Genomic DNA, 25604 nt, shown 5'->3' on the forward strand with positions numbered 1-25604 from the left:
AATCTTTTTGTTCATACAAATATTTACACACTGTAAGAAATTTGCTGGAAAAAAGTGGGAGGATGTTTCTTTTTTTGTGGAGTATACAGTATATGACCTCAAAGCAATCAGAAATAGACTAAAAGCCATACGTCTCTCATTTCAATTTAATGGTCTTTAAGGGACTGTGTGAAAGATATAAAAACTTTTGATTTGTAGGAAGTGACTTGTTGTCTCTTCTACAGCTGGTGATGGAGTTCTGTGGTGCGGGCTCAGTGACCGACCTGATCAAGAACACCAAGGGCAACTCGCTGAGGGAAGACTGGACCGCCTACATTTGCAGAGAGATCCTCAGGGTAAAAGCTCAAGTCACTGTGCTATATTCACTGTCTTCCCTGCTGGGAAAATCAGCTTCAAACCAGCATTGGGAACATGCTTACTGTTTTAGGTGGTTTACCAGTCCAAACCAACTTGGCTAAGGCAGTTTACCAGGTCCACTGGCTGATATCACACCTGGTCAACCACATAGACCAGCTAATGACCATAGATCACCACTTTTGTCTAGAAAAAAAAAACCTTACTGACCTAAAAAGTGTTATATGGATAGTTTGAATTTCACCGAACAAAATAGAGGAATAATCCAAACCTGAATTTTTTTTCTGTGAAACACATTTTTTTGTATAATTTAATTTCTATTGTATATAATGATAGAACCATGCATTTCATCTGCTGTGTTCAAAGTGTATTTCAGCGCTGTAATCAAATACACTCAAAAGACCCCAAACTTTTGAATGGTAAAGGCAGTGTATATGGTATGCATTCAAAAGACTTCATAGATAGAGCATGAATCATTTTGTGCTCTACAGTAAAAAATAACATGATGCCGGTTTGAAACTACTTGAGAGGATCTGAAAATAATAGTAAAGATTTTCTGTCAAAAGTTTTTCTGTCAACTATTCTTTTAAGGCATACTTAATGCATGAATGTCATTGCATTAGACACAATATCAAACCAAGTGACATTTATTTTAAATAAAGACAAACGAACATGAAGAAGAAATTCACACACACGCGCACACAATGCTTGTTAGGTTTTAAATGTAAAACTAAATGTGAAACCTATTTATAGTTAATTGATGGTACTCATTCACAGCCTAACTTGTGAATGAAGGATTCTGCCATTCTACTATCTATCATTCTACTACTATTTCACTTAATTCATGTTTGTCTCTCTGCCAGGGGCTCACTCATCTCCACCATCACAAAGTCATCCACAGGGACATCAAAGGCCAGAATGTGCTGCTAACAGAGAACGCTGAGGTCAAACTAGGTAAGAGCGCAGCCCTGAGGCTCAGAAAACTTTGCATAGCATTTACAGTCCTCGCTGTGACTGTGCAGAGGAGGTTTCAAAGCAAAGGAGTGCAAGAGGAGCATGCCCCAGCAATGCTAATGCGCTGTTGTCCTTTAGCGGCGCCCCCTTTTAAAACTCAATGAGGAAATTATCATTGACTGAGACAAAGTAGAGTGGATCAAAGGTAAATCAATTTAGCCAGTGTGGGGTAAATAATTGATCATTCTTTAGTTGACAGTCGCTTCTCCAGCAGATTTCCTAAATATGCTCAAGGCTGAATGTTAAAAGTTTGGACTTGTGAAAGGAGCTTTTCAAAACAAATCTTTTTGTTTTTCTGTCTCTCTCTGCCCTGAGTACATTTGCTTTTATCTCATTACATCTTCATTTGCAATGTGAGGAGAGGGCAATTACCTGAAAGCACAGGCATTTGCATATATTGGTTCAGTTTAGCATACCTAGTTAAACTAGCATCTTATGTAAGCCAGTACTTTACAGGAAGTCATCTATCTTGACAGCATGTTTGGCACTAATCAAAGCTGCGGCGCCTGTGGCCCTTTGCCCTATAGCACATTGTGTAAGCATTTTAAGTTTCAAGCGACAAGCAATTGGTCTCTACACTGGGTGTGAAACTGCATCGCCATGCAATCACAGCCAGTCAAACGTGTTTGAAGTTTAATGTACAGTTTTGGACCAGTGGGGTTCCACTTTGGGCATGGGCTACTCAGCAGCATAAAGGTGTGATCACATTATAGAAATTTTGGCGAAATTCACAGAGAACAAAACAAAATTTTGTGGCCAACAGTGTTGTGATGCATGAAGAACTGCTTACACAGAAGTGTCATTCCGTGTCAACTTAACCAAAAGTCCCCGGCTAAAAATTTTGATTTGGATAACTTTTTTTTTTTCTGGTACATAAAAGACTGGGAAAAAGCACTTGTGTTTTTTGTCCCAAGTTTTTATGCCTGTAACTCAAGAAGTATTAAAGATATATAAATGCCCTTTTAGATTCTGGTTCTCTTAGCAAACCTTTATTTTGTTATCTTAAAGCTCCAGTCCGTAACTTTTTTAAGTTAAAAATAATCCAAAATAATTATATTAAAAAAAAAACTTATTCTGCCAGTGGTCAAAACTATCTGCTTGCCTTAGCTCGATTCAAAACGGTTAGCTTGTAATAATGATTTTAATTCCAGTGGTACTGGTGGGTTTTCCGCGGGAAATTCGAGCATGTCTTTGCGTCATGACGTCACACCCGTACACATAAAGAAGGAGTTTCGGCTAGCCGGCTATACTGCGCGTGACGAGATGTTTAGATGTATAGGCTTTTCTCGCAGCACTTTACATAATTAAACTTATGGCATCCAGAAAGATCCAAACAACAATCATCAGTGTCAACTGGAGATTCAGCAGTTAAAAAACCCAAAAGACTTCGTACTTTGGATTTAAGGTGGCTAGAGAAAGAGAAAGAAACCGTCTCATGCGAACACAAGGATTTAAACATCGGCGGGGCTTTTGAAAAGTGCGTGAACTCCGTATTTTGAAGGGGTTCAAAACGGAAGAAGAGACGGCTTTTTTCTGCTGAACAAGTAAGACATTTCAATAGTTCAATCGTGTAACAGTACGTTTTCTTAATTCACACAGTTATGGAGTTTCCTTTGTTGTGCCTTTCTCGTTTTGCTATTATGGAGAATATGAATTCTGAACTACGCAGGTAGCTGCTAACCATAAAACACATTAAATTTAACATTAGTCACGCAATGCTGATGTTGTTAACATGAACAATTTGAGAACAAAGTAGGCTATAATTTGCACGGTTGCTGTAAATCGCGTTGATTAAATCTAACGAAGCTTATCATGTCGAATGCTTTTTCCCCCTTAGTTGGTCAGAACAAAAATGGATTTTACTTGTTCAGAAGACATTTTCTTATGAAAATTCTTATGTTGGTCAAACTTTCAAAAAGTGAATCTGTGATTCTGTATGACAGTATCCACACAGCGCGGTGACTGACAGCAGCACTCGCCTCAAAACACTGTGTTCATCCGCGCTGTTTCATGCCGATTTACAACCCACGTAAATATAATAATTCCGCGAATCACTACAGTTACAGATTTCGAACAGAGAGATGGCGACAAAGAGGAAAAGATACGGACTGCAGCTTTAAGCCCTATATAATTCAATCCCAGAGATATGGAGACACATTTTTAGTGGTCAGAAACCAAATGTTGGTCACTTTTCATACAGCTGATACTTGCCTAAAGGGAATGTCTGAAGAACAAATGATACTGAAACTAGAAATGTATCTTATCTTTTTAAAGTAATTTTTACCCCCCTGTAATTTGGCTCCAAATCTCATGTGAAAATTGTCATTTTACAAAATCGTGGATTACTCAGTAAATATACAGCCATTGCATTTAGAATTTTGGCTTTCATCACTATTTATGTTTGTCTTTCTTCAGAAAAGATAACAAAATCAAAAATTTGAGCCGGGAAGTTTCTGAAATTTGGTTAATTTGACATGGAATGACAAAGTCAATTTTTGTTGGTCAACACGAGCGAAATCTGCATGGGGGACTTTTTTTTCCTCTCCTGCTAAACTCCACGATGTGACCGCACTTTGACACTGCAGAAATAGAAACCCGCGGTGACTGACAAGATGTCCTTTCACTTGTCAACAAAGATGGTTTTTAACACCTGGTTAGAACACTGATCAGACTGGTTTCCTCTCTTTCTGTTTCATCTCTCTCCATTTCATCTGAACCCCAGTGGACTTCGGTGTGAGTGCACAGCTGGACCGCACCGTGAGCCGCAGGAACACTTTCATTGGCACCCCTTATTGGATGGCACCAGAGGTCATTGCTTGTGATGAGAATCCTGAGGCCACATATGACTATAAGGTAAGCTTTCCTCTCTCAGACATGTATAATCTGTATCATATGATATACTACATGCCATGGTCTTCTTGAAGTGATAGTCAAGTGTCTCACATCGTGAGAAAACACACATACGGTAAATGCTTTTTGGACGTGGCCGTGCCGCTGCTGATGGTGATGCTGCTCTATAACAACAAAACAACAGAGCGCTGTTATTTCGAATTGGTCTGCAGTGATTTGGCCAGTAGGAGAGTATTGATCACGGGTCCTCAATTTACTCAATGCACATGTGAGCATATGCAATCAAAATCAAATAAACTCTCCTTGGATACAATTTAGTCACCATTATCCACGCATCACTCAGGCTAATACAGTGATCCGTGCCACGGCTGGCAGTGTTGATAATGTCACAGTAATAGGATAAGCAAACGTTCCTCCCCTTCCCTGTCCAGAGAAATATTGGCCTGTTTCTTTCTAGCATTATGCTTAAGTCCATGTCAATGCATGTTTAAGAGGTCATCATTTAGTTGATGAAGCATTTAGCTCAGACAAATGTAAAGTAAGAAAGTGATTTTATTGGAGTATGAAATGTCATCTGTGTGCAGTGGTTTTACTCACTGCTGCTTTGCATTTATAATGTTATATCAAATTGCAGACATATCAGAGACTTGATGCTCAGCACCACTGATAAAAGTCTGAACTGTATTAAGTTCAGAAATGTGATGTTCCTGTTCATGGCAGGTGCTTTGGATAAGAAATTTACAGCAGTGTGTCTGTATTGTACAAAAAAATACAATCTGTATTGTAAAAAAAAAAAAGCGCTATATAAATAAAGGTGACTTGTGTCTGTCTGTCTCCGATAGAAGAGTGAAGTCTTAGAGAAAGTTTCTCACATTTGTTTTTAAATACACGTGATGTGGGCAAATCATTCAACAGGTTGCCATAGAATGCACCGTACTGTTTGTACTGTACACTTTACTAATTACAGTTCCAGAGAAACTGACAGGCAGCCAGACTTCCATAGAAGAGAAACTAAAGGTGGCACTTGTCTGTAGAGAAAAAACAATAAAGAAGGGAATCTTTAATATTCTAAAATAAACTATCAATACTTTAGTCATATCTCATCCTTTGCCTGGATTAATTAGTCATTAATAGCTGATATATTTATTATTTACATATGTGAACGGGGTCAGGAATTAACCAGTGCAGTGGGCAAAAATGTCTCGTTTAAAAATAGATTTTATAGCATTTTATTAGAAATATCTTGTGAGTTTAGTAGAGCCTCCCCCAACACAATGGCTGTCTGATTTGTTCTATATTTACTCAAAGCCGAGTGTGGAATGTGGAGTTAATATAAATATCAGTTTAATGTGAAGAAAATGTGTAACTGAAATTACGTTAACAACTACCGTGAAGTTGTAGAGCTGCATAATCTAACATAAGGACCAGAACATTATTGCAGTGTATTTTAGCAGACTGTTTTGTGTTATGTCTTGTGCATTTATTTTGTAACAGCTGTAATGATCCAAACTGAGACTTGATGGCCTGACATGCTGTGTGATTTATATGATTAGGAAAAAAAAGCCCTCATAAAGGTAAACAAAATTTGTGACACTTCCTTTGACTGGTTAAGTCGAACAACTGGTTGCGTCGAACAACACCCTTAATGGTGGTAATACAGTACCGCTCAAGCTCTCATGGCTTTTTGCTTCAGTTGAGGTTGTTCACGTTTAGGACCTCTAATGTAAATGTATGAGCTGTTTGAGCAACATTGGTGTGGTTGTGGTGGTTGTCAACACCCTTAATCAAACTGATGAGATGTTTCCTGTAGATGAGGGTGTTGAGGTTCAAAGTAATTTTAAGACCTGTTTTGACAAGTCGGAACGCTAGATCGGAGATCGGAGGGGAGAAAAAAATATGATCTGATACCTATCCAACACAAACCATGGGAAAATATAGCTTTGAGATATTAAAATAAAAAGAAAATATTATCTGTGAGATATGTTTCCAGCCGACACTGATTTAGAAAACACTAGTTTATTAATAAACAATTAAAATTCATCGTTATTTTTTCAGACACATTTATTATCATTAGCCTATAAATCACCTATAGCCTAAATCACCTCTCTGTATGGTTCCAGAGACATGGATCTTCTCATTCAGCACTGCTGGAAAAATATCATTTCCGGGTTTGGCCTTAAACCAGTAAAATCGAGATTTTTAAATGTTTAATAAAGGGCAAAATGTCATAAACAAAAATCTGACAATACGTCTATTAATTTTTTTTGCGCAGCATTTGGTGTGCCTACAGTTAAAATTTTGGTGTTCAACTTTGCGTTTTAAAAATACAACAACCATTCATATTTCGTTTTTCAATTACGGGTTAAAAAAGGAAAAACGAATGGACGCAAAAGTACACGGACCAATGGGTAATTTTAAAGCTCGTTAATGATTAACTTTAAACCTGTTGGTAGCTTTAAGTACTGAAGTACCTGTGTGTGTTTTTTTTTTTTTGTAGTGTTTGAATAAAGAGTGGCAGTCTTTCATAATCAACTGTTGTTGTGGACTATATACTGGAGAAGTATTTGTTCTCCATTTGAGTGAGATGTTTTTAGGTGGCTAATTGAGCAAAGTGCTTCCATATATTTTATTATTATTAGTATTAGTTCAAGAATAAAATAAAAATATCGGATTGATAACAAATAGCCAAAGCTGCGGTATCGGAAGTGAAAAAGTGGTATCGGTACATCCCTAATATTTTGTTTCTTGGTCTTTTGTATTATCTTTGTATTGTGTTTCACTTGTAATCTAAATACTATGTTTTTGGTCTTTTAAAATGCTACAATGATTCCCCCCCCCCCCCCCCCCCCATATATGAATTTGAAAATTTAAAAAAATTGTTATATAAAAACCAGTTGAATGATTACAGTCAAGATGACATGGGACAGACCAAATTTACACCGTTGGCATACAGATTAATTTAAATCTAGCAATTTTTTTACTAGGTTAATTGTATGTTATCTAATATCTCTATGCTTTTTTCTATGAAGTCTTGAGTTTTTTTGTGTCCTGTCTTATGTGAAGTTTCCTCCCTCTCTTGTGTTTCAGAGTGACCTGTGGTCGTTGGGAATCACAGCCATTGAAATGGCTGAAGGAGCCCCACGTAAGTAAAACGTTTCGGGTTTAAAGCTTACTTTAAGACAGAGCTACTTCATTTTGCAAAGCGCAAGGGCATAAAAGCAGAATCCCCACTCTCTTAATTTTTGTAGAAATTCATCAAAATAAATGACCTTTTATTAAATAACCCTGAAGCAATGCAAACACTGAATTAAATACTTAAAAATACTTTATTTTAATTTAAAACTTGATGGACGCAAGCCAACGCATATCAACAAAAAACAGACTGTGTGTTGAATCGTTGCATTATGGCATTGGTTGAAGCATATGTGAAGGTCACAGACGTCTTCCTTGCATCTGTTAGATATATAAGACTCGTTCTTCGCTCCGGCCTCAGCGGTCAGTGTCTGGACCAGCCACGTGAGCTGCTCTCAGTGGAAGGCTGTCTCACAGATGGCTGAGCAGTGATGGATAGGCAAAGGGCAGGCAGACTGTAGTGATCTTGTCCTGGCTGGAGAGGGGAATAATCCTGTAGGAAGGTGCCCTGGCAGGGTGGTACTCCTATGGCCAGGGGACAGAAAGATGCTGGGTAGTGCATTTGAGGACAGATCTGCCTTTTTTTTTTTTAATTTTTTTTTTTTTATATGTAGTCCATTGGTGAGATGACTCACCTTTGTGACTGCTGACAACAAATGAAAATGTGTGTATTTGTGCATGTATTTTTGTTGGCACTGGCATATTGGCCCTCGGTATGTAGCAACAGATCTGTGTCCAAAAGTGACATTGCTGGTCAAACTCGCTAAGCTCGACCGTCCTCTAGTTTGGAATCAGCTTGCCAACCCTGCTGCCAGGCTGAAAGACATTGTACCCTCAAACTGTGACCATTCTGTGCTGGGAAGTTGCTTGCACTTGCCAAGTAGTCTGATACTTGGCATCTGTTTATTCAAGCCACACAATCCTATTCCAGAGTTGATATTAGCTTCGTATTTTGTTGATTTGTTGAAAGCTAGCTGTTGGACTTCACAAGAATGATGAAAATTGAGTTTTTAAGAGAGAGTAATAAACCGAAATCTGCATTCTACTTTTCTGTTTTAGCTTTAAAGAGTACATTACAGCATATAAACAAACTCTCATGGATATTTGTTCTGTCAGTTAGTTTGAGATGTGCTGGACAGTGTTAGTCAGCACAACACATCCAGTGTTAACGTTCTCCTTTCTTTCTCCACAGCCCTTTGTGACATGCACCCAATGAGAGCCCTGTTTCTGATCCCTAGAAACCCGGCTCCCAGGCTCAAGTCCAAGAAGTGGTGAGTGCCCTTTTTCTTTTTTTTCCACAAAGGTCACAAGAACAGACCCCCAGTCCAAAGCTTCTGCGAGACCAATCAAGATCTCATAAACACTGAGTTTTACTAATCTTCTATTAATAAAAAAGTCCAATGAAATCATCCAAAAATCAAATGAAGATCATTTTTCACTTCATCTGTCGTGTGATCTTCATTTGGTATGTCAGCCTATTCAAGCACAAACACCTTGAGAAAGGTTGCTTGTCACTCTAGAGTAGACATACAGGTTTTTGTTCGTTAACTGCGAGTCTGCAACTGATATTACTTGATTCCTAAACGTGTGAACAAACTGCCTGGAAATGCACGCCCACATCGGTTGTTCTTACCAGATGCTTGATAGACAAAACAAGGAGACAAAAATACAAAGAAGATAAGCCTGCAGCTGTCCCCTCAAGCTCTTTCTCATATCTGCAGGTCTAAAAAGTTCCAGTCATTCATTGAGAGCTGTCTGGTGAAGAACCACAACCAGAGGCCCAGCACAGAGAACCTCATCAAACATGCCTTCATTCGAGAACTGCCCAATGAGAGGCAAATCCGCATCCAGCTCAAGGACCACATCGACCGAACCAAGAAGAAGAGAGGCGAGAGAGGTGAGCCTTATCAGATATATTAGACATGTCTCGCTTTGTGTGCTACTCATGTCAAAACAAATGACCTTCTTGTACCATGAAGATGGAAACAGGCATGTGCAGCACAGAGCTGAGTAAAATTCCCTCATCAGACACTTTATCTCTGCTGAGTTTGACATTTAGCATTTATCACATAACACATGACCTCCATTCCTCATTTTCCATTTAGCTTGCCTTTTCCCCCTTAAATTGCTGCTTGAAGTTATAGAATGAGTTTAGCAATATTGCCCTTCTCCAAATGGCCATTTTGACTTTGTCTCAAAATATTATAGTGTGCTGTTATAAATGATGTTAGTTTATATGTTGTAGCATGTTAGGGCATGTTAGTAGATTAGAGTTAAGTGTAAAAAATGATATACATTTTAAAGAAATTAATTATTTTATCCATGAATTAAACTGAGCAAAACTGACAGTAAAGAGAATTATAATGTTTAAAAATATATTTTTATTTCAAACAAATGCAGTTTTTTTGTAACTTTCTATTCATCAAAGAATCCTGAAAGAAATGTAACAGTTTCCACAAAATTATTAAGCAGCACAACTGTTTATAACATGTTTGAGCAGCAAATCGGCATATTATAATGATTTCTGAAGGATCATGTGACACTGAAGATTGGAGTAATGATGCTGAAAATTCAGCTTTATCACAGGAATAAAATACATTTCGAGATATATTAAAAATAGAAAACAGTTATTTTAAATCGTAATAATATTTCATATTTTCATATAATAATATTAGTGTTTATAAACAATATTAGTCCAAATAAATACTTAAGAGACTTGTTTCAAAAACATTAAAAAGTCTTACAGACCATACATGGGCCCCAAAACACATTTAGACAATTTTGGATGGTTAATATGCTTACATTTCGTTTTAGAAACAAAATATGAAGCCAACTATATTAAACAATTATTTTATTTATTTTTGCAAAATTGAGAGGCAACCAAGAAAGTGTTATTTTTAGTAATCTGAAACCTAACAAAGTTCTATTTGCGGATTGTTATACGTCTTGCTATAAATACCACTTGTCAGATATTCTGTTAAATACTGTTTTTCTCAAAGGTATTGTAAACTAAATTCTGTTTGTGACTGGTGCTAGAAACCTTAAACCTCACAAGTGCACCTCAGGGAAAAGCTACAAAATCATAGAATATTGGCCTTTTTAAAGCAGACAGATGCTTTAAGGACACAGAATGTCAAGGTACCTGATAGGGATCCCATTAGGGAGGGCTTTGCATGTCTGAAATGTGACTGCAGGACATTTTCACACCCGCAGATGAGACTGAGTACGAGTACAGTGGGAGTGAAGAGGAGGAGGAGGAGCATGACATGGGAGAACCCAGGTACAACCTCCATGAGGTGTTTTGGGTTGGGTTTTCTAGTGGGCATACAATTATGAGGGAACTGGATGTTTGTATACATTGTATATATGGGACAAAACTAATCGAAACTTCCAATGATCCGTCCCCATACAGCTCCATCATCAACATACCAGGAGAGTCCACTCTAAGGCGGGATTTCCTACGCCTGCAGGTGGCCAATAAGGAACGATCAGATGCCCTGCGCAGACAGCAGCTGGAACAACAGCAGAACGAAGGACACAAGCACCAATTACTGGCAGAGAGACAGAAACGCATCGAGGAACAAAAGGAACAGAGGCGCAGGCTAGAAGAGGTATGCTTATAGTGTGTGTAAGACAAACTTGAGTTTACCATAACCGTCTGGTTTTACACCAGCTGTTGTCTCATGGTACAGGACTCATTATAGGTTAAAAAACTTTAGCTGCTCTGAGCTCATATGAATGGCACTTTTCATATTATAAATCCACGACTGAGCCTCTCGGCATTTACTTACTTAGACCTGCTCAGTGATGTAAGATATCTATTTAAATGGAGAACATCCAGATTATCTGATATTCACACAAAAACACAGACCAGCATTACACTCCTACAAGTGCTGTTTTTAACACCAGGCTCAGAGTAGCTTGAGGCCAGAGGAGTTAAGGAACTGATGCATTATGGGAAGCAGGAAACGCAACATTCTAATGATAAGCTAGTTTTCTGTGAAGCCTGTTCTTTTCCATTTCAATGAATTGCTTAAACTATGCACTGCATTATTGCTCTAATTTGTTCACAGTATTCCTCATTGGGAATTTTACATTTTAAATATTTTAGTAATACATATGAAAGTAAATTCAATGTATCTGTGCTTATAAATTAAAATTGACCATCATTTTACTTTCTTGTGTTAGATTAATTAAAAACAGTTTTGCGAAAACTTATGTTATAGTCATTTCATTTATAGAATTTATCTTATTTTGCTCTGCCTTTTAATTATTTTTATTTATTTTTGGTTGAAATGATGGCTCCTCTGATTGGAGGATCTATTTCTTTTAAGACATTTTGGAGCAAACACACAAATATTGAAATGTATATTAAATTTTAAAATATTGTTTGTTTGTTTTTTGTTTGTTTTTTTGGCTGTGTCACCTAGCTCTAATTTACTGGTGTGGATAATGAAGGGCATCAGCTGGTCTGGCTGAATTGGCAATTTAATATCCCAATAGTATCACACATTAACAAATGACACACTCCAATTGAGTTTTACTAGAGCCTCACTACACATTAAAACAGAGGGCATAGAAGGGAAAATGCTGTTTTTCAGCTTCTTATATTATGTATGTGTGTGTCTTACAGCAACAGCGGCGTGAGCGTGAGCTCAGAAAGCAGCAAGACAGAGACAGGCATCGCTTTGAGGAGCAGGCCCGTCGAGAGGAGGAGAGGAGACAGGCCGAAAGGGAGCAGGTACTCAAGCCGTTTCCCACTGCACTGCTCCGATTATACAGCTGGAAACCAACTACACACTCAATTAATGAAAGTTAATTGTTAAAGTAACCCTGTGAATGGCTCCGTAACGAAAAGGTTCTGCGGAGAGCCAGATAAGACACAGGAAATGAGAGCACAGCTTTTCTCTTTATCTGCTCCAAGTTGATTGACCATCTAACACCCTTAACTGGGATTGTGTGTGTGTGACCTTGAACCATTCCCCCCCACATCTCATGATGTATGAAGGGATGGCTGAGTCACTGACTTGATAAATGGATGAGAATATCTTAGTTCTTTTCATTTGTGTGGGTGAGGTTAATTACCTTGCTGAGTTGTCTATGTTTCTAAGAATGGCTCTGTTAATGCCCGCTGTTTTCCAGAGCTCTGACCCGCACGCTCACTCACACACTGCTCACGCTAAAAAGGTTTTTCCATCATCATCATCATCATCATCTCACAGTTGCTCTTGAGGACATGGCGATTACACTCCCCTCTGTCTGCTCTCACTATCAGTGTTCTCTCCCACCTATTTTTGTCCTCTCTGGTACACTGCTTCAGGTGTGCTGATGTACGAACTCCCAGTGGGCTCTTTCTTTCCCTCTCCACACATTCACACCCTCCCTTCATCAAAAGAAATGTCATCAAATTGTGTACCTGATATTTCACTTCATATTTATCCACACATCTTCTTTTCTGGCTAAGAAATTAACTATCGTTCTATCATTCTAGCTACCATTCTAGCAATTGTAGCCTACCAGTTATCGTTTTTCTATCTATGGTCTAGCTAGCTATCAAGTAATCATTTTAGCTAAGGTTTTATCTAGCTATCATTTAACCTAGCTAGCTATCATTTTTTTCTATCTATGGTTTCTCTAGCTAGCTATTGTTCTATCTATGGATCTAGCTAGCTAGCTGTCATTTTATCCCTCTGTTGTTCTATGGTTCTAGCTACGCATACTGTAGGTACTACATTTAGTGCGAAACTTTCTTCTCGGCCGTTAGAAAGGCGTGTTCTATTTAGTATGAATGTGTGTAGTGAGAATGAAATTCGGATGCACTACATTCGTCATGTGACCTACCCGTGGTCTCATGGGACAATAAAGTGTCCATTGGATGCGCACTTCCGAATATCGAATACTATGAATTCGGTTTTTATGAATACTATGAATTCGGACATACCACTGCTTTTTGGAAGTAGGCGTATTTGGACGCAGGACAAGTGTCTGTTGTTTAGATTAATATGTCTTTATGGCTAGCTATCTGTCATTCTGTTGTTCTTTTCATCTCACACTTCTTTATCATCTTATGTGATATTCCACTGTCACACTTTCATTCTGAATCCTGTAGAAACTGTGATAAACTCAGTCTTCTGTGTTTTCCTGTCTTTCTGTCTCTTGCGTCGTGGCGGGTCTGTAGGAGTATATCCGTCGTCAGTTGGAGGAGGAACAGAGACAGCTCGAGATCCTCCAGCAACAGCTCTTGCAAGAGCAGGCGCTCCTACTGGTAACAGAGAAGACACTCGCCTTGCTGTAGCCCTAAACCCTGTCCCTCCTCTCCCCTGACCCGCCGCTGCGCTGACCCAGATATATCTTGTTTGTTTATTCCTTTTGTGCTTGCAGAATCACAATTATGTTTTATTTTGCATTGATGTATTGAAATTATTGAATTGTCATTTTTGTTTTGTATTTGTTTGTGCCTGTAATATGTGAGAAATAACGGGTTTTAGAAGAACAAGAACAACAATCTTATCCATTCCATTGGCCAAAAGTTCCGGAAAATCATTGTTGGAGAAGCCACCCGTGTCACTACTGTGCCACTGTTCACACAGTATATGTTCATACATGCATCAGTTAAATAGAGATTAATTGTAATGTTGTTAACGTATTTATGTACGATACATTGTGTATTTGTGATGACATTTTAATCTACACATTAATGCTGGAAGTCCTTTTTATTGCTATAACTGTTGTACTGTCCCAACAGACGCACAAAAAACAAGCTGTTATTTGTGTATTGTGTGCAAATGATTTATCAAGTTAATGGGCAAATGACAGCAGAGTTTTTTTATCCATAGCAAATTAAAACATTTGTTCCTGTGAAATCCCATGCTTTGATGTATTTTATGTGAAACCAGGAAAGGTGTAGACCAGAGCAAGTCTTCCCTTCTTTCTCTGCTCTCATGGGAGTTTTGAAGTGTAGAGGAGGCCAGAAAGATGCAATAAAACTTGCTTTTCATTGAAGCCACTAGGTAGACCGAGGAGAAAAGAGACTGATAAAAGACTGCAAAACTGCACAGAGGACTTTGTTCAAGGTAGCTCTGGTATATGGCTTCAGATGTAACTTTTTAGAGGAGTCTAGAGGATACTTGAAACCTTTTTTTTTCATCTGTAGCTGATCTCACACCATCCCAGATCTCTGCCATCAAGGCAGAACATATGCCTGGCATTGAATGGCGGTTCACCTGGATTTTGTGTGCTCCCATTTGTCTTGAGCAACGTATACCTCTTAAATGATCCAGCATGCGCATGTTTTTGTGTGTTTGTGTGCCAGTGTTTGATCATTGTGCTTGTTTGAATCATTTATTGCAAAGCTCTTTGTGATATCACACAGTTATTTAAACTGTGATCCTCTCTCTCTGTGTCTTCAGGAGTATAAACGTAAACAGCTTGAGGAACAGAGACAGGCAGAGAGATTGCAAAGACAGCTCCATCAGGAGAGGGCTTACCTTGTCTCTCTCCAACAACAGCAACAAGACTCCAGACCTGCAGAGAAGAAGCCACTTTACCACTACAAAGATGCCGTTAACCCCAGCGACAAACCTAACTGGGCCAAAGAGGTGGGAAAACCTGAAATTAGACTGAATTTGTCCTTTTTCCAGCATCGCAGTGCTGTGTTACTCCAGGGATGATGCAATTTAAGTTCTTGTATGCAAATCTTAGTTTTTGTCCTAACCAGCTGTGACCATGACAAGCAACAAGTACCAGTGAGTTGCATACTCTCTAGCACCGCCCTCAATGAAATCTGATTGGTCCAAAATCCTGCTCTTAATAACTGTGCATTAAACAGCAAATATCTTCTTATTGACTTCATGTCACACACTGCTTCACGTACTGTGCAGACAAACAAATTGCTTGTCACTGGAAACGCATTGTGCCTGGTTAGGAAACTGTGTTGCACTGCAGAAATGTTTTCCAGCACACTTTTCAGGGTCAGCAGCCTGGAAACTTTTACTGAGTCTAAGACCACTGATGCTGATTCAGCAAAATGAAACTGGACAGATTAACTCTCTTGATTTATCCTAGATTATCAGCAAAATGGCCAGCACAGTCTTCAGTCTTTTTAGAACATTATATATAACTGAAGGAAATACGATTTAATGTCTTTGTGATGTAATCTGGACTCTTTTGATCTACAGTCGTCACAGCGTTCTGATTTTGTCTTGGCTTTCCTAGGCCAAGCACACACTACAAGACAGAAGGTTGTTGCACAAACTGGTAATCGCAGAGCTCAAAATGTGTTTTCACACAAGCGTACACGCATATTAAAGTCATTGTGCATGCACACACATGCGTGCACACACACTCAAATAAAAAAATCTCCTCTGCATTTCTTTCCTAGTTTCCTAAAGTAGTTGTCTAATAAATCTGGCATTGTGTACTACAATGATTATTGGCTCTTTTGATGAATGTTTTGTTCCTATTTTGTAAGTCGTTTTGGATAAAAGCGTCTGCTAAATGCATAAATGTAAAATTAAAGGCACATTCAGTAGTTTGGTGCCAATTTTTAAAGGTTTTAAACAATAAATTAATTGTTTTTGTGAAGTGTGCTGAGATGAAGACTGTAGTCATAATAGTTGTCAATAAAAAGTGTTTAATTTTGTATGGTGCGAGTCACCCCCTCATTATATTTTGTCATGTTGAAATAACGTGATCCGTGCTGTTTGACTGAACTTGGAAGAAAATCACGCTCTTCGGTTGCCGAAGTGAAATGAAAACGGTCTGAAGACAGACCAACATAGACAAAAAATTGTATGCCGACATCAGTAAGGGTCCTCAATGTGGAAAATCCTGAGTGGTCTTTTTGTTTGTTGGACAGGTAAGTGAATTTGTGAGTGAGTTGTTTAGACTACTCTATAAAACTCACTAGTATCAGTGTAAGTTGCATAAAACTCAGAGACAGTCATGCTGATCCACATTGATAGGTGTCAGTGCAGTATCTAACACCACTGGTATTTAAAGTATACGAAGAATTGTGAAGTTATACCTAGCTAAACAATTACTGAATGCACTTTTAACACGAGACTTAATTCTTAAAAACATGGAAGGAGAGACGTGTCTAGCCAGTTTGAAATTCAACATTACATCTGTTACGACTCTTAGTGCAACTCACAATGACTCACACTTGAACATCTTTGGCAACACATTGCAAGTTGCTGATCTGAGACTTGTAAGACTTCAGCGTGAAAGCGATATGAGCTTCAGTCTTGTAGTGTGTGCTTGGCCCAGCTGTTGTTTTTTTTATATTTTTTTTATTAACTGTGTTTAACAAAAAAACTCTTGACTCACTGTTTCAGGTCCATGGCCGGCCCCTAAAAAAGACCCGACCCATCAACCACAAGCCTTCCTCATCCCCTTCCTGTCAGCAGCACCCCACCCAATGGACCCCCTCAGCCCCCACTAAACTGATTCTCCCTATTAGTGAACAGATCTCACAGCATTTACTCCACCAGAAGCAGCCAATCATCCATGTCTCAGGCCAGCAAGAGAGTCGAGAGAACATTAGCCAGCAGGTGCGCCAGCTTAGGGCCTGCCAGAAGGCCGGGGAGAAGGTCCACGATCGCAAGCCCAACCCAGCGGTCACTAAAGTGGTTAGTTCAGAAGACCTGGCCTCACCCTCAAAATTGAAGTTCGTACATTGCCATAGACTAGATGTAGGTGGAGAGCTGGTCCCGCAAATCGCTGTTAACCAAAAGTGTCTGATCACCAATGAGGATGACTTTCTGTCCCAGTCAGCCCCAGAACACTCCCTTAGAGATATGATGGTTAAAAGCAAGCGTTCAAACTCTATGCTAGCCAAGAACCTCCTGATGGTACCAAAATGGGAGTGGGCCGTGCCCCTCGCAACATTCCCTTCAGATAAATCGGTTGACATCATTCGCTCCTCCTCTGCTCAGGACCTGACTTCAAAGGAGCTGCTCAGGCTGAGATGTAAACAGCCCATCTGGCGCTCCAATTCTTTTGAACGTGAGGGCTATTTTAATGTGCACCGCAAGCCCCATAAGTCGCCTAAAAAGGCTCAGCCACTTAGTTCTGTTTTGCGCTGGATGGGGCTCTCCCCTAGAAACACACCCAGAGAAAGCCCAGTGTCCTCTAGGTCGCCATCCCCAGATGGCCGTAGACGCCACTCATCCGCAGTTAACGTTATCAGCCGCTCATCCTCGATCAGCCCTAATTTATCCCCTGTAGACTCCCCGTTTTCATTCAACGTGATGACGATCGAGTCCCCCGTCAATTAAGGGAGTTTGCGATCATTGTAAATAGATGTAAATAGCTTTTCTTGAACTGTATTGATTTGCTCTCTTAATCCTCAAAATAAAATGGAACATACTGGCACAATGTTTTAGTTACTGAATGCTATTCCAAAATCGATATACGTAAATTATACAACTCCCCAATTAAACAAACATGTTAACCAGTCATTCAGTCAGTACTCCACATGTCATAAGCCCCTTCCATTTCCATCTTACTGGCTCTTACTCATCAGCGACATCATGAAAGCCCCTCTGTCATTTGTTTGACCCCGGTCCTGATTCTGAGCCCCATCAGATGGCCCACCACCCCTCCTGGATGGCCTCTGTGTTTGTGTAAGCTTTAGCAGTCAGTGCAGTCCATCGCTGGGTGCCTCTGGGTGCGTTGACCGTTGGTGATGGAGCTCCTCTTTTTCTCTTGCAAGGTGGCATGTGGGGAACTCTGCTAATCGTATAAATCAAACAACCTTTGAGAGAGGTTAAAAATGAATGGTTTAATATTTAGCCTGAAAAACATCCATTGTATTTTGTATATTGGGAAGTATTCAGATTTACAGTAGTACTGCAAAAAAAATCTGAACGAGTTCCACAAGTTTCTCCATACCATATCCTAGCCAGCCACGTCAAGCGCAGAGCAACAGGACATTCTGTCGATCGCTTAGTTTTTATTTCTGTGGCATTGCGCTGGGTAGCCCTGCCCACTGCAAAATCGAATTGGTCCATATTCCCAGTTCACATAACAGATTGCTGCAGGGATGTCATTTTATATGCCAACCTAGAAGTACATTTAATCTGAATACTGCATAATCAGCCATTTTAAGACCATATGAGCACCCTTTTCTGGCCGTTTTTAAGTGCTCTGACAAATTGAGCTCAAAATGAAATGTTTCTAGGCACACAGCTCATTCCTGCAGCACTTTACTATACATTTGAAAATCAAATATCCTCTTGTTGGCTGTGATTGTCAATCCCGCAGTAGTTTCTTGTTCATTGAGAACATACAAATGTCTTGTTGCATTGCGCCCGATTAGGGGACACTGTTAGATTAACAATACAAGCAAAACTATCTTAACCAATGTAGCCAGTGCTTTTAAACAACATATGATGGATCTTTTAGTTGCTATTTTGATTGCCTTTTAATTAGCCTGAATTATGACTCTTGACATAGTGTAATAATATCTCTGAGCAAGCTGCCATTCGTCTCCACACTAACCACTTCTTTCTTTTTGAATTTGACAAGCTTCTTCCTCAATAGGAATCTGCATTTCTGAGACACTAAGATGGTTAACCAATGTCTGTCTAGTTCTTTGAAAGGATCTGTTGGTGCAAACGGGAAAGCCCTCAACTTGAGACACTGAAAGACTTCACATATTCAGACTTAGACACATTCCACATCTCATGAATACAGATACGGTTTAAATTAAATGTTAATGATTACCATGTTGACTTTCTTAGAAATTAGATAAGAACTGATTTTTTTTCATTTAGTGGTCAAGCAGTGTCTCATACAGTGTAGCTGGGTTTTCTATTGCCAAAGCAGATTCTTTGCCCATTAAACTTAGTTGAAGTATTTTCCTTCACCTCTCAAAGATCAGTCTCTCTGCTTATAGAAGGTGCTGGTCTGCTCTAACTGATTGTTGTATGGATGACCCGATCAACATGCAACGGCTAATTCAGCTTCTAGCTGAATAGATTGCTTTTCTCTTTCAGATGGTGTGATAGTTTCTACTGTTTAATTTAAGTAATATTGGCGTGTGCATTTCCCAAGTATGTAATTTCTGAGGCATTTTTCAGGGTCTTGCTAGTTTTTTCTTGTTTGTTGGTGGTGGCGGGGACAAACGGTGTGGCCTGTTCTTATATGGCTTTTTATTATTCATGAAGGTTGAGGAGCGCTCCAAACTGAACCGCCAGAGCTCTCCTGCCCTGCAGCATAAAGTGGCTAACCGTATTTCTGACCCTTCCCTTCCACCACGCTCTGAGTCCTTCAGCAGTGGGGGTATGCAGCCGGCACGGACCCCTCCTGTACACCGCCCCGTGGAGCCTCAGGTACAACAACATTTAGCCTTTTTTTATTTAAAGCACTCATTTTCAATAGGGATGCACAGTATATCAGGACTATATCATTTATTTATTAATTGTTCATTTTCATTTCCTCTATTTTTACATTTAGATTACATTCATTAATCTTTAAAAACACTCATACCAACACTGTTGGATGTAATCTCTAGTAAATCTCCAAAATGATGATTCATTTTTTTCATACTGTACATTATAATGTTGGGATGCCTGGATACACTTGCAGCATTTAACTTTTTTTTTCCCCCCCTTTGTAGTATTTTTTTTACTATTATAGAATTGTACTATTGGATATTTGGTGATGATAATATGAAAATAATTATTGGTATATTGGCCAGAATTGTAATATTGTGCATTCCCAATTTATTTATTATAAAACTTGCTCATTAGTCAGTCTGTCCATTGGTGACATTTGTATATTAATAAGTATTAATAAATTTATTTTTCAAAAGATTAGTACCTGACATACCCATGGAAATCTACATAGCAATCTTTAAATGATTTAAAAATAATAATAATAATTTCTAAAATATTCTTATCCAGTTATCACAAATGACTGTAAAGGTCATGAAAAATAATTGGTGAAAAAGTATCAGAATCCTGAACTAAGCACTTAATGGTTTCTTGCTCCTCTTAGATGGCTCATTTGGTTCCAGTGAGGTCCCATAGCTCTTCTCTGTCAGTCTCTCAGTCCTTGCATGATCAATCAGCCAAGGGCGTTTCAGCGTTCCAGGAGAGCCTGGTGTCCCATCGGCTAGAGATGCCACGGCAGAACTCAGACCCAACTTCAGAGATGCCCCCTCCGGCCCCCCGCATGGCCAGTCGTGAGGAAAAACCTGACCGCAGTTCCCCCTGGCTGAGGGAAGAAGACGTTCCTCCTAAGGTCAGGATTATGATTAGGGGTGGGAGTCACAGGGTACTTCAAGATATGATACACGATACATGGCTCACGATATCACGCTTGGAGCAGGGAAATCCATTTAGAGTGCCTTATTTTATCAATTAAAAAATATCGATATTATTATTATTAATTAAAATATTGATATTTGGCGCCAGCTCGTATCGCACGGAGAAGGACAACAATATATTGCCCTATCGATGTTTTGTCCCACCCTTAATTATTCCTATAATAAACTTCACTGATGCACTTTTTCCTTTTTCATGGTTTTACACCTAAAGAGATAATGTTTTGATAATATTTTTGGTGAATACACAAGCGTTAAGAAGTTTGGGGTCAGTTTTTTTATGTTCATAAAGAAGTCTCTTATGCTTGTACGGCTGCATTTATTTAATAAAAAATAAATTAAAGTGTTAAAAAAATAATAATTTTAAAATGTAATTTATTCCTGTGATGGAAAAGCTGAATTTCCAGCATCATTACTCCAGTCTTCAGTGTCACATGATCCTTCAGAAATCATTCTAATATGCTGATTAGCTGCTCAAGAAACTTTTCTCATTATCAATTTTGAAAACAGTTGTGCTGCTTAATATTTTTGTGGGAAACCATAATACATTGTTTTTCATGATTCTTTGAATATAAAGTTTAAAATAATAGACTTTATTTGAAATAGAAATCTTTTTAAATTTAACATTTATAATTTCACTTTTGATCAATTTATTGCAACTTTTCTGAATAAAAGTATTCATTTAAGAAAACAAATCTTGCTGACCCCCCCCCCCCCCCCATATATATTTGATATATAAAAATATATATTTTATAATATAAAATATATAAATATTTTATATTATTAAAATATTCATATTCTATTTATTTATTATTTTAAAGCAACTGATTGTAATAATCATGCTACGATCCCTCGTCTCTGACGTTTGGTCATTTGTTTGTTTGATTAAAGTTGTGCGGTACTACCCAGGTGCCCCAGCGGACCACTTCCATCTCCCCTGCTCTGATGAGGAAGAACTCTCCGGGGAACGGGGAGTCGGTTGGAGGGGGGCGGGCAGCCTCTCAGCTCATCCGCACAAGGTCAGCTCTGTCCGATCACATGCTGGAGCTGTTGCTCTGTCTTGGTGTATTCAAGCACTGACTGTATCCTGATCTCTCTAGTAATCCAGACCTGAGGAGGACGGAGTTGTCTCTGGATGTGGCTCTGCAAAGAACCGGCAGTAATGGCTCATCCAGCTCCAGCACACCCAGCTCTCAGGGTGGCTCCCAGCCTGGATCCAGTGAGAGGAACCAGCCAAGACGTGAGTGTCTTCCTCTTTTTGCTTTTTATTGAGGAAATAACATCACTCATAAAGTATTTAATGAGAGTAAGTACAGGTGATTAATTCATGATTTTCAGTGATCAAACTATAAACCTTCTGGATAGCAGCCTCAAGCCTCAACCACTGCTACAACACCATCCAAAATAAATGCTTTTTAAGCTTTTATTTACCGGACAGTAGAGGCTGACAGGCAATTGGGGAGAGGTTTAGGACGTCACCCAGGCCAGATTCAAACCTGGGTGTACATGATCAAACCTTTTGTTATGAAACTATTTGTTATGGCCAGTGGAGAATGTGCCCCCTGATAGAGTCTCAAGATTTTCTTTCTATTTCTGACACCTTATGGAGTTTAGGTTCCTTTCCACTGTTGCCTTTGGCTTGCTTAGTTGGGGTTTAAAAGACACTTAATATTCAGTGATTCTGTAGTATTGACACTATTGGATGAAAACAAAACTTCAACTGAATTGAGCTGGATGATGACAACTGTCTCCTGCAGAGCTGCTTTATTGCTGGTTTATCTTTTTCATAGTTGATGCCTTTTGCAAAATCACTTGAGGCAGAACGCTACCGTCTGCACTACGGCTTGGACATGCTTATTTAAATCGTAGTGATTGTGGGTGGGTGGACAACCACCAGTGGACTGAAGGAGCGGGCACTCTTTCAGACTTCATCCTGGTTGTTTTTGCTAGGATCCTCTTGTTCCTGTTCCACTCCGTTTACCATGTCAGATGTGCAGTGCTGCGCTTGTCCTGAGAGTGAAGTGGGTGTATAGTATGACATTCTGGATACATTGTTTGCCTGTTTTGTGCACTTGAGTTGTTTAGATATTCTGGTCCAGTCCAGTAGGTGTATTCATAGGTAAAGAATATCACAGGCCAGCTGTTGAGCCTTTTGTACATTGTTGTTTCCAATAATGGCAATATCTAAGTTTTATACCACTGTTTGAGAACAAGTTGTCTTGAAGTATATTTCCTGCCCAATAATCAGAATAAGGGTCAATCAGTGTGAGTTTTTCTTAAACTTTTTTCTTTTCTTAAACCTCCAGTCTTGAGCATGTGTTTATGTCCTGTTATGTGTGTTTTCCAGGCTCTGGTAAATCAGAAGGTTCTCCAGTGGCATTACAGGAGACCTCCAAGCCCTGTCAGGAGGAGGGCAGAGAGGTGAACAAACCCAGTCGACCTACGGTAAGTTGGATCCCAACGGCCCTCAAATATTATCCAAGCATAATTAATTTCCTGTCTACATGCACACTACTGTTTGAACTTCCTACTTTGTCTCTTTTTTGATCCAGCATTTCCTTGAGGGTGCTTTTAGTTCTCTTTAAATGTAGATCGTGACCTCCAAACACAGTTGTAGACTAAACAAGCTTCAGACGCAGATTCTATTTTACAGTTGGAGGCCAAATGTCCCAGTGGTTACATTGTTCAGACTGTCATCTTTGCCAGTTTTCCACTTGTGAACGCTCAAAGCTTTTAAATTAGAGATATCTGAAATGAAAATTATTGGCTGAAGCTCTGGACACACTAGGCCAAAATCTGATATTTGCAATTACCTTTCTCTTGCAATAACTATCAATTGTTTTAATATTAAATATGTTTTTATAAGTTATTACACTGTTCTTCCTACTTAACAACTACAACTACTTCAATGGGGCCCATCAACTGTTTGGTTACTGACATTCTTCAAAATATCATCTTTCGTGTTCAACAGAAGAAAGAAATTCATACGGGTTTGGAACAACTTGAGGGTGAATAAATGACAGAATTTTCATTTTTGGGTGAATATCCCTTTAATAATTATTTATACTGATGCTTTTGGTTGGCCATTTTATCCAAAGTTACTTACATTACATTCAAGGTATACATTTTATTAGTTGGGAATCAAACATATGGCCTTGACGTTGCTAGTGCCATGCTCTCCTACAATTGCATGAAGTACCAAACCTTAGTTTTTTATTTGTTTTACTTTTATTTACTTTTTTTATGAAACTGGTTTGTTTCTCTGTGAGCCATTTTTGGCTTTGACTTGAGGAAACTAATGATTAGTATATTGAAAAAAATGTCTCTGTAAGGGTTGGTAACATTCCCATCCGTCTTTCTCTCAGTCCCTCTCAATCTAAAGGTTGCTTGGCAGAGGACTGTGGGAATTCTTGCCTGCTGATCTCAATAGCAACACTGACTTGAGAAAAGCTTGTCCTCTTTCACCCTCTCAGCTTTCTCACTAAGCCGCATTGCCAGTGGCTTTGTCAATAGACTGTGTGGTTGTGTGTCATTCCCCGACTTGGCTCAGGTTCTTCACCGCAACGGAAATAACCCCAGATGTTTGTTAGGAGCCTTGCTGTTTCCATAGCAACTAAAGTTCACGAGGGGGCATTTTTATGTTGGGCCTAGAGCTGGGATTACAGGTCGAATACAAACTAAACATGGATGACCTTTGCATGAAAGCTCCGAAATACTCAGGAAATCATTGCAGAGTTTATTTTATATTTATTTTATAAATATTGCTATATTTTTTTATTGTAGGGGAGATTGTGAATGTATCTTAATTTGTGAGTTTTGTATCATTCTCGTCTTATGAGAAAGTTTGTGCATTGTGCAATTAAGAAGTACTCCAAAATAAAGTTAAATTGCAATATTTATATCAGTAAGTCTCAAGCGATATGTCAGTAAATAGTTTGTAGTATACTTAGTATAAAATAAATGTATATTATTTTAAATATGTATAGTATTTTAAATGTGTAATTTTTAAAAAAAATACATTTTGGTATGTTTTTTTTTCACTGATTAACTAAAATGTATTGCTTCCTCAAATAATGTGTGATAATGAACCGATTCATTATAATAAATTGGTTGACCAGTCAAAAATGATCTTTCTTGAACTATCAGAATGAATTGATTCACTAAAAAAAAAACGGACTTTCTAACACTTTACTGGTTTTTTGTACTGTGTACACAGCTACATTAATGTAACATTGACAAAAGTAGCTTGATATTGTCAAAGCTACACTATATATCCACAACTGACTGAGCTACTGTCACACTACTGAAGTTACTAGTGTTACTATTCTAGTATTTTATATGAATCTTTCTCTGTCTTTCAGGATCTGACTGCGTTGGCTAAAGAACTGAGGGAGTTGCGAATAGATGAGATCAACCGGCCGCCCCTTAAACTGACCGACTACTCCTCCTCCAGTGAGGACACTGAGAGCAGTGAGGATGAGGATGGGACTGTGGGGCATGACGGCACAGTGCCAGTCAGCGACATTCCCAGGATCATGTAAGTGCAAGCACCATCAGTTCTCTCTTGTTCCTCAAAATAAATTCTGTCTGAGCTTTGGCCCAGCTATCAGGCCTTATGTGGGCAGTTTGTGTCCAAGAGTTTCTTGATCCCCTTCACCACTCTTTATCCGATCACTTCTCATTATCTTTCTTACATCTATCAATAAAGGAGGACTGAAAAGAATGCAAAATTCAAGTTTCCCGTATTTATCTCCCTCAGGCCCTCTGTTCAGGGAAATAACGAGTCTTTCACAAGCAGCCACGAGTCCTTCGGTGATTCCTACAATAATGACTCTAAAGATGGTACCCTAAAAATGAGAGAGGTGAGATGCCATGCCTGTCACATTAGATGCTATTTACCTCCAAAGAGACTTGGATTCGCTCT

The 25604-nt window shown here is 38.9% G+C and overlaps 1 protein-coding gene across 5 annotated transcripts in view; it reads left to right on the forward strand.

Annotated features, from left to right (window-relative positions):
- Positions 1-229: 229 nt before the first annotated feature.
- tnika (TRAF2 and NCK interacting kinase a) overlaps positions 230-25604 on the forward strand; it is a 32771-nt gene continuing 7396 nt past the window's right edge. Inside the window, exons 1-19 of one of the 5 annotated variants that reach the window (XM_056240920.1) lie at positions 230-335; positions 1218-1308; positions 4091-4221; positions 7306-7360; positions 8543-8621; positions 9072-9247; positions 10564-10630; positions 10763-10961; positions 11984-12091; positions 13529-13615; positions 14760-14948; positions 16686-16979; positions 19521-19685; positions 20353-20598; positions 21572-21699; positions 21781-21920; positions 23028-23125; positions 25042-25217; positions 25440-25542. In XM_056240920.1, the coding sequence (XP_056096895.1) occupies positions 231-335; positions 1218-1308; positions 4091-4221; positions 7306-7360; positions 8543-8621; positions 9072-9247; positions 10564-10630; positions 10763-10961; positions 11984-12091; positions 13529-13615; positions 14760-14948; positions 16686-16979; positions 19521-19685; positions 20353-20598; positions 21572-21699; positions 21781-21920; positions 23028-23125; positions 25042-25217; positions 25440-25542 (2637 nt within the window). In that variant the 5' untranslated portion in view covers position 230. The remainder of the gene's footprint in view (positions 336-1217; positions 1309-4090; positions 4222-7305; positions 7361-8542; positions 8622-9071; positions 9248-10563; positions 10631-10762; positions 10962-11983; positions 12092-13528; positions 13616-14759; positions 14949-16685; positions 16980-19520; positions 19686-20352; positions 20599-21571; positions 21700-21780; positions 21921-23027; positions 23126-25041; positions 25218-25439; positions 25543-25604) is intronic. The other 4 variants (XM_056240921.1, XM_056240923.1, XM_056240924.1 and 1 more) reach the window with 4 other exon arrangements.

The sequence above is a fragment of the Rhinichthys klamathensis genome, unplaced genomic scaffold (assembly GCF_029890125.1).
Source record: "Rhinichthys klamathensis goyatoka isolate OS25496 unplaced genomic scaffold, OSU_Roscu_1.1 h1tg000624l_1, whole genome shotgun sequence".
NCBI classification, from domain to species: Eukaryota; Metazoa; Chordata; class Actinopteri; order Cypriniformes; family Leuciscidae; genus Rhinichthys; species Rhinichthys klamathensis.